Source organism: Piliocolobus tephrosceles, chromosome 11 (genome assembly GCF_002776525.5).
Source record: "Piliocolobus tephrosceles isolate RC106 chromosome 11, ASM277652v3, whole genome shotgun sequence".
Classification (NCBI taxonomy): domain Eukaryota; kingdom Metazoa; phylum Chordata; class Mammalia; order Primates; family Cercopithecidae; genus Piliocolobus; species Piliocolobus tephrosceles.
Window position 1 is genome coordinate 75,464,916 of NC_045444.1, and position 12,787 is coordinate 75,477,702.

The 12,787-nt window shown below is 38.6% G+C and overlaps 1 protein-coding gene across 1 annotated transcript in view; it reads left to right on the plus strand.

Annotated features, from left to right (window-relative positions):
* The first annotated feature begins 1,152 nt into the window (after positions 1 to 1,152).
* WDR75 (WD repeat domain 75) overlaps positions 1,153 to 12,787 on the plus strand; it is a 35,213-nt gene continuing 23,578 nt past the window's right edge. The window contains exons 1-4 of the mRNA XM_023212408.2: positions 1,153 to 1,302; positions 7,165 to 7,294; positions 9,678 to 9,743; positions 10,606 to 10,696. Coding sequence (XP_023068176.2) covers positions 1,217 to 1,302; positions 7,165 to 7,294; positions 9,678 to 9,743; positions 10,606 to 10,696 — 373 coding nt within the window. The 5' untranslated portion in view covers positions 1,153 to 1,216. The remainder of the gene's footprint in view (positions 1,303 to 7,164; positions 7,295 to 9,677; positions 9,744 to 10,605; positions 10,697 to 12,787) is intronic.

A 12,787-nucleotide genomic window follows, 5' to 3' on the forward strand; every position in this document is an offset into this window, starting at 1 on the left:
CTCCAGAGTAGTTGGGACCACAGGCGCCCGCCACCGCGCCCGGCCAATTTTTTGTATTTTTAGTAGAGACGGGGTTTCACTGTGGTCTCGATCTTCTGACCTCGTGATCCCCTCTCGACCTCCCAAAGTGCTGGGATTACAGGCGTGAGCCACCACGCCCGGCCATAATACACCAATACTATTAACAGAATAGTATTGGTCTATTTAAATACATAAAAGTTACAGTAAAAACACAGTATTACAATCTTAAGGAATCACTATGTTATATGCACTGACTGAAAGATCCTTATGTGGCATGTGACTATACTTGTGACTTTGGTAATTTTGTGGTAAATCAACAAATCAAGAAGCGAAATCAAAATAGGCAACATAATATACAGGGTCCAAGAATATGATACGTGTAACTTTACAAAGGGAAACTGGAGACAAACTGGCAAAAATAAACATCTTCGGATTTTAGGGGTTCCTAATCCACAGGCTCTATCCACTAATGGGAAAAGGTAAAACCCAGGAAACCAGAGAGCAGCGCCCTAAAACCTGGCGGGACTGGCCTAATGTCAGATTAGCCCGAGCAGCTACACTGAACGCTGGGGAAGATGCACCAGAATACCAGAGTAGGAACCAGATTTCCAAAGGAAGAAAGCTAGGCCCTAGGACTGTGGAGATTCTGTAGGAACCTAAGCGATGCTCACAAGAACAGAAGAATGGTTAATGAGAGGAACAAAAAGCTGTACAAGGAGGAGAAAGCTACCTTTCCACCCAATAACGCAACGCTGCGACCAAGAAAACCAGGGACGCGAGATGCTCACGTCATCCTGCAGCGCCGACATCACAGACACTAGAAAGTGACGCCTCCAATGGGACTACTGCAGGTCACGTGGTACATTGTGCACCACCGTTCCCTTCTGGCGGAAAAAGTCATAGAGTCAGGTTGACAAGGCCTGAGAGAAATACGTCTGTATTAAATAATTCTGTATAGGTATAAAAACTGATTGTCTCTAAGTCTCTGTTTTGCTTTCATCTTTCCTTACAAGTGTCTTACTTTGGCATTGCCCACACAAAAGATGGCTGCACGGAAGCCGAGTCCTACCACGGAGTCTCAGGCCTAGAAGGGCCCGTGGGTGGGTTCTGTGCGCTGGGAACAGCCGTATTACCCGGCTCAATATAGGAAGTTCAGGGCGGGACCAGCGATTGGTCATTCTGCGACTGCGCAAAGATGGTGGAAGAGGAGAACATCCGCGTGGTTCGTTGTGGCGGCAGCGAGTTGAACTTTAGGAGAGCTGTCTTCTCTGCAGATTCTAAGTATGAGGGGCACCGCGCTTTGTCGGCTGAGGGGCGGGGCGTGAATTTCTCGAGGGTCGGGGAGAAGGAACTGTCAGTCGAGTTCGGACTCGCCAGCCTGGCGGATATGGGCTTTGGGTAGAGCACGAGCGTGTGGGGGATCCCCAGGGTCCCTGGGAGGTCCGGTTAGCACTGCAGGTTGGGGTGCGCCCCCCGATTCCTGGACAGTTTACCTGCAGGTAGATTGAAAGGCCCTGGAGCCGGTCTCCGTGTCGAGGATCTGGAAGGTGCTCGGGCGACTGGAAAATGGTCCATGCGTGGATGTGTATGCCACTACTTTTGCAGTACCTACTCTTTCGTACAGAATCATGTTTTGGAGTGACTAAAACCTAAAAATATTCCGCTTTTTTTATCCACTCCTCACCCCTGAAGCGTAGAGCATAGTGCAGTCTTTTTGGAACTTTATGTGAAAACAGATGTTAGATCTTTATGAGGTAAAAATACGCTAAGATTTGGTCTCTTTTCTCAGTGTAGCTGGAAACCAAACAATTCCCTGGCTTCAAAATCCACTTCTTACATTATGAAATCTTTGTAAGTTTTTTAATCTTTGCCTCAGTTGCCATCGTCTGTAAACGGAGGATAATATTTAGTTCATCTCACGTGGTTATTGGGAGGATCAAATGCCTCAATATGTTAAAACTACAGACAACAATGCCCAGCGTATAATGGCTCATTGTATGTAGCTGTAATCATTATTAGTGTATTGTCAGGTTTTCAAATAACTTTAGGTAGAGTGACACTTAATAAAATCAAAAAAACCCTTTCTGTCTTAGAAGAGATAGTATTTTATGAAAGTTTGTAGCCTCCACAATATTCTCTTTTTTTTTGGATACGGAGTCTCACTCTGTCACCCATGCTGGAGTGCAGTGGCTCAATCTAGACTCATTACAACCTTGAAATCTGGGGGCCTTGAAAACTGGGGGGATTGAGCCTTCTGTGTAAAGTCAGTGTAATTGCAGTAGGGTATAAGAGATGGCAAGAACAGACTCTGGAAGAATAGAGACCAGGGATTAGCCAGTGCTGACATCCAAGCAAGAAATCACTCTTGCCCAAACTAAGGTAATATTGAACATGGAAAAAAGAGACAGGGTTTTAGAGTGATTTCACAGTCAGTGTTAATGGGAAGATAGAGTTCAGTTCACGGTTATTAACTCTAAGGTACCTGTAAAACAGCCAGATGGATATAGCTAGTAGTAGGTAGAAATTCAGGACTGAAGTTTGGGGAACTTGGTCAAGATTTAGATGTTGTTCTTTTTTTTCTTTTTTTTTTTTTTTTTGTCATTTATATATAAGCTGATAATTAAAACCATTTCTCGAACAAATGAACAGGATTATAATGAACTCAGCAAAGATTTGAATATTATCTACAAGGTACCACAATGGGTTGACTGCCTTATACAAAGAGGAATACTTTTGCATTTTACCTTAAGGTGCTTATCAAGAAAGCCAAAATCATAAAACGACAGACTTGTGGAAATTTGGCAACTTCCTCTTGAAACTAAAACAAAAACTCTGTTCTGGGTGCTTGAGTGGGTTGTACATGTGGGTATACATGTAAGTTCCTGGTGTTCTGTATTAGATATTACTGACTCACAGTCCAGTTCTGTTTGCATCCCATTCTGTGGCATCCCACAATTATATGGTGCTATGAATTATTGCACTGGGGTTGTTAGGGTAGAGAAAACTGAAACAGTTGAGTCATCCTTGCCTTTCACTTTCCTAAACTACCCACAAGCTAATGTCCCAAACTCAGTATTTTTCCCTTACAGATCATTCTGAGTATTGGTGCTGTAACAATTTTCCTAAGTTGTTACTGTTACAACATTTTTACTCTCTTATTCCTAGTCTTGCTCAGAACTTTGTAACGGTTTTTTGTTTCCTCAGTTATAACTCCTCTATGTGGCTTTCACTCCCTTCTCTAATATAGCTCAACTCTTCTTACCCAACTGTTTCCTGATACTACCCATTATAGACACTTTGCTTGTCAGATAAGTACATTATCTGCGTCTTGTATATAATCATACTATTTCCTTGCTTTTGCTTATGTTGCTTTTTTTTCTTCCCACCCCTTAAATCATACATTCTTCAGAGTCCAGTTTAAATCCTGATTCTGACTTGAAACATTCCTAATTTCTTACTTCTTCACTTTCTCAACAAAATGAATCCTATGTGACAGGGGTTGTGGTGGGTGCATTACACACCTTCCAGTCTACAAGGTTAAGGTATTATTCCTATTTAGTGAGTGCTTACTGTGTATGCTAAGCTTGCATTTGCATGCATTGTTTCACTTAAACTCTATGAGAAAGTGTTATTTGCATTTTACAATGGATAACTGTAAGTGGAGATGTGAAGTTTAAAGAAGTTAAGTAAATTCTCCAACATCATTCAGCTAATACATAATAAAGCTGGCATTCGAATCCATTTGGGTTTGACTTATTATTGTTTCTAATAAGTGAAAACACAGTGTCTCGCCTCAAAGAACTCACAATCTGGTAGAGGAGAAACATAGTACACAGTCTTAATGCCTTGTGGTAAATTCAGTCATGGAGCTAAGCCCACCGTTGTGTAGAAGCACATTAGGACTGGTGCTGATCTAGAATGAGAAGATGAGGAAGGGCTTCTGGGAGAAAATTCTGAGGTGAATCTTAAAGCAGTAGTCAAGAGTTCTGAGAAATGGGAAAGACTGAAAAACTGTCACTGATTAGAAGGTTCTAAGAAGATACGACAACTAATGTGGTATGCTGGATTGGATTCTAGGAACATAAAAAAGACATTAATGGAAAAAGTGAAGAACTCCAAATAAATTATGTAGTTAATAGTCATGTACCAATGTTAATATCTTAGTTTTGACTAATGTACTGTGATTATGTAAAGTGCTAACATTTGTGGAAGCTAGGTGAAGTGTATACAGGAACTCTGTAATTCTTCTGTAAATCTAAAATGATTTCAAAATTAAAAGTTGAAAAATAAAAAGCTTACTCTTAGGAAATAAAAAAATAGTTAGAAAACGTGTTCTATGTAGATATCAGAGAGTGCAAAATCATGGAGAGAAAGTTGACTTTGAAGGGTTGCACTTAAGTAATTGAAACCATTGTTCTTTGCTGAGAAACCAGAAGAGAAGACATTCCTTTTTTCTGAGGAAGCTTATCAGAAGCAGTTAGGGAAAGTTTTCTTGGCCAGCAGTAGCCCCCTACCTACCACTGTCTCAAGGAAACCATATCTAAAGGACTTCTTTCATATTGATAGGGTGTGTCTGGAGGATGGGGGAAATTGTTGGAGTTATGAACTATTTTAATAGAGACAGTCTTAAGTGAAAAAGTAGTTCAGGTTAGACTGGGATCAGACTACCAAAGCCTTAAGAAATTGGATCATTTCCTAAAGTCAGAGGGAAAACATTAAAGGATTTTAACTTTATCTGAGGAAGTGATATGGTCAAATTTGCAAAATTAGTCTGGTGTGACTGTCAAAGCTGCATTGAAGGACTGTACCTGGAGACTGTAGGAAACCCTGAAGAGTGGTCCAGGATGGAGATGTTAAGCCTCTGCACTGAAGTACTCATGGGAATGGAGAAGAGGCTGCAGCCAAAGGGGAGGTTATGTAAATGCTTTGTTGCTCATACATTCTTGATCTTACACCATTTCATACCATGCCTCCTGGCTGACAGCACTTACAAGGTTCTATTGATTATAAGATGCATCCTAATTTCCAAGAGATGAACATGTGAAAATCAAGTATCTTGAACTGATAAAATAGGATAGCAGTGGTCCCAGTTTGCAACAGATTTACTCTTAGTGTGTTGTAATACAGTAGCCCTCCCTTGTCCACAGAGGATATGTTCCAGGACCCTTAGTGGATGCCTAGAACCACAGGTACTACCGAACGCTATATTTCCTATATGTTTTCCTATACATACATACTTATGATAAATTTTAAGTTATAAATTAGGCACAGAGATTAACATCAATAATAAAATAGAACAATTATAGCAATATGTCAGCATCATTACTCTTACACTTTGGGGCCATTATTAAGTAAAATAAGGGTTACTTGAACATAAGTGCTACAGTACAGCAATAGTGGATAGGATAACCTAGACAGTTTCTACGTGACTAACGGGCAGGTGTGTCTACAGCAGAGAATGCTGGAAAAAGGAATGATTCATGTCTCAGGTGAGACAAGGGGAATTCATCGCTACTGAGAATGGCATAAAATTTTAAACTTATGAGTTGTTTCTGGAATTTTTCCATTTGATATTTTCAGATTGATCTTGACTGTAGGTAATTAAAACCAGGGAAAGTGAAACCATAAATAAGAGTACTGCTATAGCTATAATAGGCACGGAGCAAATATTTTTTACTTGAAAGATACAAGAAGATTTATATTTCTGAGCCTTGTTCTGTGATGATATCATGAAAGTCAAATAGTGCCCCAACTTAACCACTTTTAGTAATTTAGTAGCTGCTACTACATGGAAGAAATCCACAAATCCAGAAAGACAAAGCAAAGCCAGCATTTCAGCAACAAGAAAAAAAAAAATGGAATAAAGTCTTTGTATTTTTCTGTACAAAAGGCCCAGACCAGACCTCACCAACTGGAGCAGAACCTTTGACTTAGCATTTGCAAGCTGGTGTTGCCAGTGAACCATGGAGAGGTTGGGGACATGGAAAAACACTGCTGTTGGCAGTACTATTGAAGAGTAATAGTTGATAGTGACTAGCACACTGTCTGCATCCATTGAATGAGCAGGCAACTTGGTTAAGTTGGCTGTTTTTGCAGGATAATTCCATTTATAGCCTCTGTCTACAAACAGGCAAGAGAGATGACATTGGCATCATTAATCTCTTCTGAGTTAATGAACTGATTGGTCATAGATGTCCCCGTAGACAAAAGGCACACAAATTTGAGTATACAATTTTTTTTTTTTTTTTTTTTTTTGAGAGAGAGTCTCGCTCTGTCTCCCAGACTGGAGTGCAGTGGCCAGATCTCAGCTCACTGCAAGCTCCGCCTCCCAGGTTTACGCCATTCTCCTGCCTCAGCCTTCCAAGTAGCTGGGACTACAGGCGCCCGCCACCTCGCCCGGCTAGTTTTTTGTATTTTTTAGTAGAGATGGGGTTTCACTGTGTTAGCCAGGATGGTCTTGATCTCCTGACCTCGTGATCCTCCCGTCTCAACCTCCCAAAGTGCTGGGATTACAGGCTTGAGCCACCGCGCCCGGCCACAATTCTTAAACTATACCAAAAGAAACCTCTGTTGCATTTTTATCATGGACAGTAAAAAGATCCTACTACCTATCGAGTATGTGATATGGTTTGGCTGTGTCCCCACTCAAATCTCATTTTGAATTGTAGCTCCTATAATCTCCACATGTCGTGGGAGGGACCCAGTTGGAGATAACTGAATCATGGAGGCAGTTTCCCCTGTACTGTTCTTGTAGTAGTAAATCAGTCTCATGAGAGCTGATGGATTTATAAAGGGGAGCTCCCCTGCACAAGTTCTATTTTTGCCTGCCACCATGTAAGACATGCTTTTTGCTTCCACCATGATTGTGGAGCCTCCCTAGCCACGTGGAACTGTGAGTCCATTAAATCTCTTTCCTTTATAAATTTGAAGAGGGAGATGGTAAGGTTTTGAATGAAATATGAAAAGCACCAGGTACAATGGCTCCCACCTGTAATCTCAGCATTTTGGGAGGCCCAGGCAGGTGCATCACTTGAGGCTGGGAGTTCAAGACCACTGAAACAATGATGAAAAATGTGTTTTTCAGCAGTGTGAAAACAGACTAATACAGTATGTAAAACTTACTTTTCTTTCTTTTTTTTCCAGGTATATCTTCTGTGTCTCTGGAGACTTTGTTAAAGTTTACAGCACAGTTACAGAAGAGTGTGTACACATACTGCATGGACACAGAAATCTGGTGACTGGAATCCAACTTAACCCCAACAACCATCTACAGGTGTCATACAGTTATAGCTGAATACTTTAAGATTGGCTTTGTTCTTTATAGAAAAATTTGCGTTGAATTTGGCTGGGAAGCTTTCCAGGTTATAAGTAAAATATTTATTTCCAGTTGTAGGGTATTTTTCACTTACTAAACTACATTGCCTATAGCGTATTCTGTGAACCATTTGTTCCACAGAATGCTAATAGGTGTTACTTGAGAAAGATATTCTTGGCTGTATGAGTTTCTGAAATTAAGGGCTTGGCACAGTTAAATGTATTTGTTGATTGTAGGTCTTCTTAGGTTCCCTTACATGCATTGCGGATATCCAAAAGGGGTATGTAGTATTTGGTGTTTCTCAAACTTACATGACTTGTGAACCGTTTGGTTTCTGGAACACATTTTGAAAAATGTTGGCCAGGAGCTTGGTAGATCTGTTCCTTTAGAAGTGAGGCTCTGGCTTACTCTAGATATTGCCTAGTCTTAATACCGGTATCTAGATAAGAAATTTTGTTTGGTGAGTGGGTCAATTAGTTAGTTTCAAGACAAATTTGGGAATTTAATTTAGTGCAGATTTTCCTACTTCCCCCACAAAGCAGCCCTTCTTTCTCAGTATTTAAGAATAATGACATGGTCATTTTAATTCTGTTCTTAAGTTTCAGCAAATCTACTAAAATTTTATCTCAACAATATTTTGTTCTTGTTCTCATTTTTAATCCAATTCCATTTTCCTGGATTAGTCATAGCCAACTTGGAAGTTACTGATCAAGGATGGATTTGCATTGCCATACAGTCTTATTCCAAAGGAAATAAAGTAGCACCAATCTTTTCTTTCCAAAATTAAATGAGCTACTCCTAAAAATCAAAGTTAGGTAACTTTTCTGTGGGATCCAAGTACATATTTTATCCTTGCCATCATCTGAGGGTTTGACAAAAGTTTATCGCTATGTGTGATATTTGAATGTTTTCAATAGCAAAACTATTATTTTGTTAAAATTGAAATTTGTGAAGTCCATATACTAAGTTTTATAGCAAAAAAAATGTACACACATTGCATAAAATCTTTGTTTCAGGTGAATAAAATTAGAGAAGGGCAGTTTTATCAGTAGATTTGGTTGAGGTGCAGGGGCACCAGTTCTGGACTTAGGAGTCACAGTATTTGTGTATTAACCATTGTTTTGACAGTAATTATATGTTTGACTTGTTACATTCTACTAGTCCATATTTATGATTCTCATATGCAGTAATTGTGATATAAATGTCCTAGTTACTATAATTTTTTGACGTGGATAGATAACATGGTTTTACTCCAACATTTTTACATTTCTCTTCTCTGAGTCCATGTCTCTATTTGCAGAAATCCTAAAATTGCCACTTTCTTTAAAAATATTAAAATTCTTTGTCAACATTATAAGCAAAGTATTTTCCTATAACAACAACAACAAAAAAAATCTAGCGGAAACTTAGTATTATTAAAACTAAGCACACTAGGACAAAAATAAACCTATGTGTTAGTAAGGTCTTCCGGTACTACCAAAGTATGGTCCACAGACCAGTGTCCTAAACCATTAGTTACCATTCTGTTTAAGAGTACAGAAAGTGAGTGTCACAAAACACTTTGACATTGCCATAGCATCCAAGTGTATTATAATTTCTATTGTATTTTATGAAAGTATTGGTCCTTGATGGATTGGAAGAAATTTTTTTTAAGCAGAATATTCTTCAGTCACTTGAGAAGCGCTCCCTTAATACTCATATAAGGTGAAAGGAGTTTGGCTGATAAAACTGAGTAAACTGAGTTCTGGGAGGAAGAGCAACAAGCTCTTGTGTGTGTGTGTGTTTTTTTTTTTTTTTTTTTTTTTGGAGAGTCTCAGTCTCCCAGGCTGGAGTACAGCAATGTGATCTCAGCTCACTGCAACCTCAGCCTCCCGAGTAGCTAGGATTACAGGATGTGCCACCACTCCTGGCTGATTTGTGTATTTTCACTAGAGATGGGGTTTCACCACGTTGGCCAGGCTGATCTCGAACTCTTGGCCTCAAGTGATGCACCTGCCTGAGCCTCCCAAAGTGCTGAGATTACAGATGGGAGCCACTGCACCTAGGTACTTTTCATATCTCATTCAAAACGTTACCATCTCCCTCTCCAAGATAGAAGGTCAACTTTTTTCCTCTCTCTTTTAGTTAAAACTTGAAAAGGATGGATCTGCTTCTTGCAGAAAGCTGTGAAAAGATTGTTTTGCAGAAGCAATGTAAATAAATGACTCTACCTCTTTAAGATTAACTGTGAATTAATGAATAGAAAATGCCCCATCAGCATTTAATTATTCATTTGATATCTTGATGAATTTCTTTTTTTCTTCTTTTTTTTAATCAATTTTGTATTGTTTTACCCTTTTAGCTATACTCTTGTTCCCTTGATGGCACAATTAAACTGTGGGACTATATAGATGGCATCTTAATAAAGGTATGTGGATTGATCTTTTCCTTATGTGAAAAAAAAAAAAAGGCAATGTAATTTAATGGTAGATGTACTGTTTCTTTCTATAAGGCCAAATATTTAAATAGACTTTCTAAACAAGTTACAAAATAGCATCAAAAAAATTAATTTGACTATATAAAAATTTTCCACTTGTTAAAGACAAGTTAAAGGTGGGAGAAGATATTTACAAAAGATATTATTCCACGTATACAAAAATATTCCCAAAAACCAATAAGGAAAAACTAAAAGCCTGGTAGAAGAAATTGGCATAAAGTAGGAATATGTAAATTCACAGAAAAGAAATACAATTAGCCAATAAATATGAAGAGCTGCTTAAACTCATTAATAGAGAAATCTAAACAAAGAACACAATATTTCCTCTCATAAATTTAGCCAAATTGTAGATTGAAAAAAATCTAGTGATAGGCAAAGTATAGAGAAGCAGGCACTTTTGTACATAATGAGAGTTAAAACTGAAAATCAATAAAAACGTTTTGCTACAGCAGTCTCACTTCTAAGAATCTCTTGTTGAAATAATGGCCTGTACACAAAGGCCTTATAGCATTGTTCATGGTAGGAAAAAAGTTAAATATGACCTTGACATCAGTTAAAATTATGATACGTTCAATACAATACTATAAAACCATTAAAAAGAATCAGATATATGTGTAGGAAACTTGAAAGGGTATTTAACAAATATGTATCAGTTGTCTTCTATAGGCCAGGTACTCTCCTTATGTTGAGAATACAGCAACGAGCAAAATAGATAAAAATCTCTGCCTTAATGGATTTTATGTTCTACCGGAGGGAACAGACAGTAAACACTATGGTGCTCTTTATCTTTCAGACTTTCATAGTTGGATGTAAACTTCATGCCCTCTTTACTGTTGCCCAAGCTGAGGATTCTGTCTTTGCTATAGTAAATAAAGAAAAACCAGGTATGATGTAATTAACTTACTATGTATGGCATTGAGTGGCCCTTTACATTTTACAGTTTCTCAAAATGTAACGTTTTGGTTTTAATCTGAAGCTAACAGTTTTTAGAATGGGCATTTAAATTGCTTTTGTCATTATTGTGTTCATTTGGAGAGGCTTTGTATAAGTTCTGAAATACGCAGTGAGGTAAGGATTATTTTATATGTAGTTGCAATAGCAGACTGCAGACCTCAAATTTTAAGTCTGCTTTACAAAGATGGATAGAATTTGTCTTTCTACTGAACTTAAATCTGTTATTCTTAAGCATCACTATCATTTTATCCATCATTGAACACTTCTTACTCTTTTGAGTCAGGGTGGAAATGGCATAGAAAATTGGTTGATATTGGCCAGACGAGGTGGCTCACACCTGTAATCCCAGCACTTTGGGAGGCCGAGGTGGGCAGATCACAAGGTCAGGAGATCTGGACCATCCTGGCTAACACGGTGAAACCCCATCTCTACTAAACAAAATACAAAAAGCCAGGCATGATGTTGGGCATCTGCAGTCCCAGCTATTCAGGAGGCTGAGGTAGGAAAATGGCGTGAACTCGGGAGGTGGATCTTGCAGTGAGTCGAGATAGCGCCACTGCACTCCAGCCTAGATGATAGAGCGAGACTCTGTCTCAAAAAAAAAAAAAAAGAAATTGGTTGATATTAAGAACCAATAATGTGACTCAGTTACTATTAATTACATTTTCACTGTCTTTGGAACATTAGTCCATTGAAACTGCCGTGCATCAGCATTTTAGGAATTCCTAGAATATTGTCAGTGATTACAAATAATTGTCCTTTATTATAGAATTCAATAAAACAGAACACTGACATGAGGTTACATCTAAAGAAATTTTCTGATCCCCAGATTCAAGAATGCTACTGTATCCTGTGGTGTCCTCCATAAAATACAGTTGTGTTCAGAATGAAGAATACGAAGCAGCTTTAAGATGATAGTGGGGCTGGGCATAATGGCTGACAACTGTAATCCCAGCACTTTTTTGGGAGGCCAGGGAAGGAGGATTGCTTGAGGTCAAGAGTTTGAGACCAGCCTAGGCAACATGTACCATGACCCTGTCTAAAAAAGAAAGAAAAGTAAGTTAGATACGGTGGCTATAGTCCTATCTACTCAGGAGGCTGAGGTGGGAGGATCCCTAAACCACCTCCAAAGGACATTTCAAAAAATGTTCTGAAGATGGCAACGTTCTTAATAATAATTCAGTCATCTTGCCAGATGACTACTTCAAACATAGCACTCTTTTTGATATTTAAGTTCGATTTCGTATATTGAATACATGGATTCCTGATAACAGTTCACATGTTTACGAAAAATTCAGATTCCTAATCTTCCTGATCACTAGGTTTGGGATGTACTTTAGAAATCTGCATTCTTAGTATCGTCCCAGGTGATTCTGCTCATCACTCATATTTGGTAGCAACTTCCTATACTCACTCCATAATTCCTCAGTTGGAAAAGTAGTTGCCAATAGCTGTAGCAAAACTTTTTAGCCATGATGCAAAACACTGACTGCACATAAGAATCACTTGAAGAACTTAGTAAGTTTCTGTGTGCTGGGGCCTAGTTTACTGAAAAAGTTCTCAGTTGTGTCTAATATGCAAGACAGGGTGGAAAACTACTGATCTAAAGTAAAGATCCTGTGTTGTAATCTAAATTCTTCTCATAATGAGATCTATTATTAGTCTTTAGTACTTGGCATATAATGGGCACCCAGCATATGAAAATCTGGATAGCTGCTACATAAAAATGTGAGTCAGTCTTGAAAATATCCCCTGTGCTAGCTGGCTTACGTACTGTACCATGGGCCTCTCATACTCAAATACAAAAACATATACATATATGTGTACCCTTTTTGTGTTATCTATGTTCCACAGCCCAAAAGCAGAGTCTCTGATAGAAAATTGAATAAATAATGTTGCAGTTACTTATCTGGTTTAAAAATAAATTAGGCTCTTATTTACGTGTTCTTTTTGATGGTATTATTTCTTGACTATGTGTCATATAGTCATTCACCACCTAATCGAGCACCCACTGTGTGCTG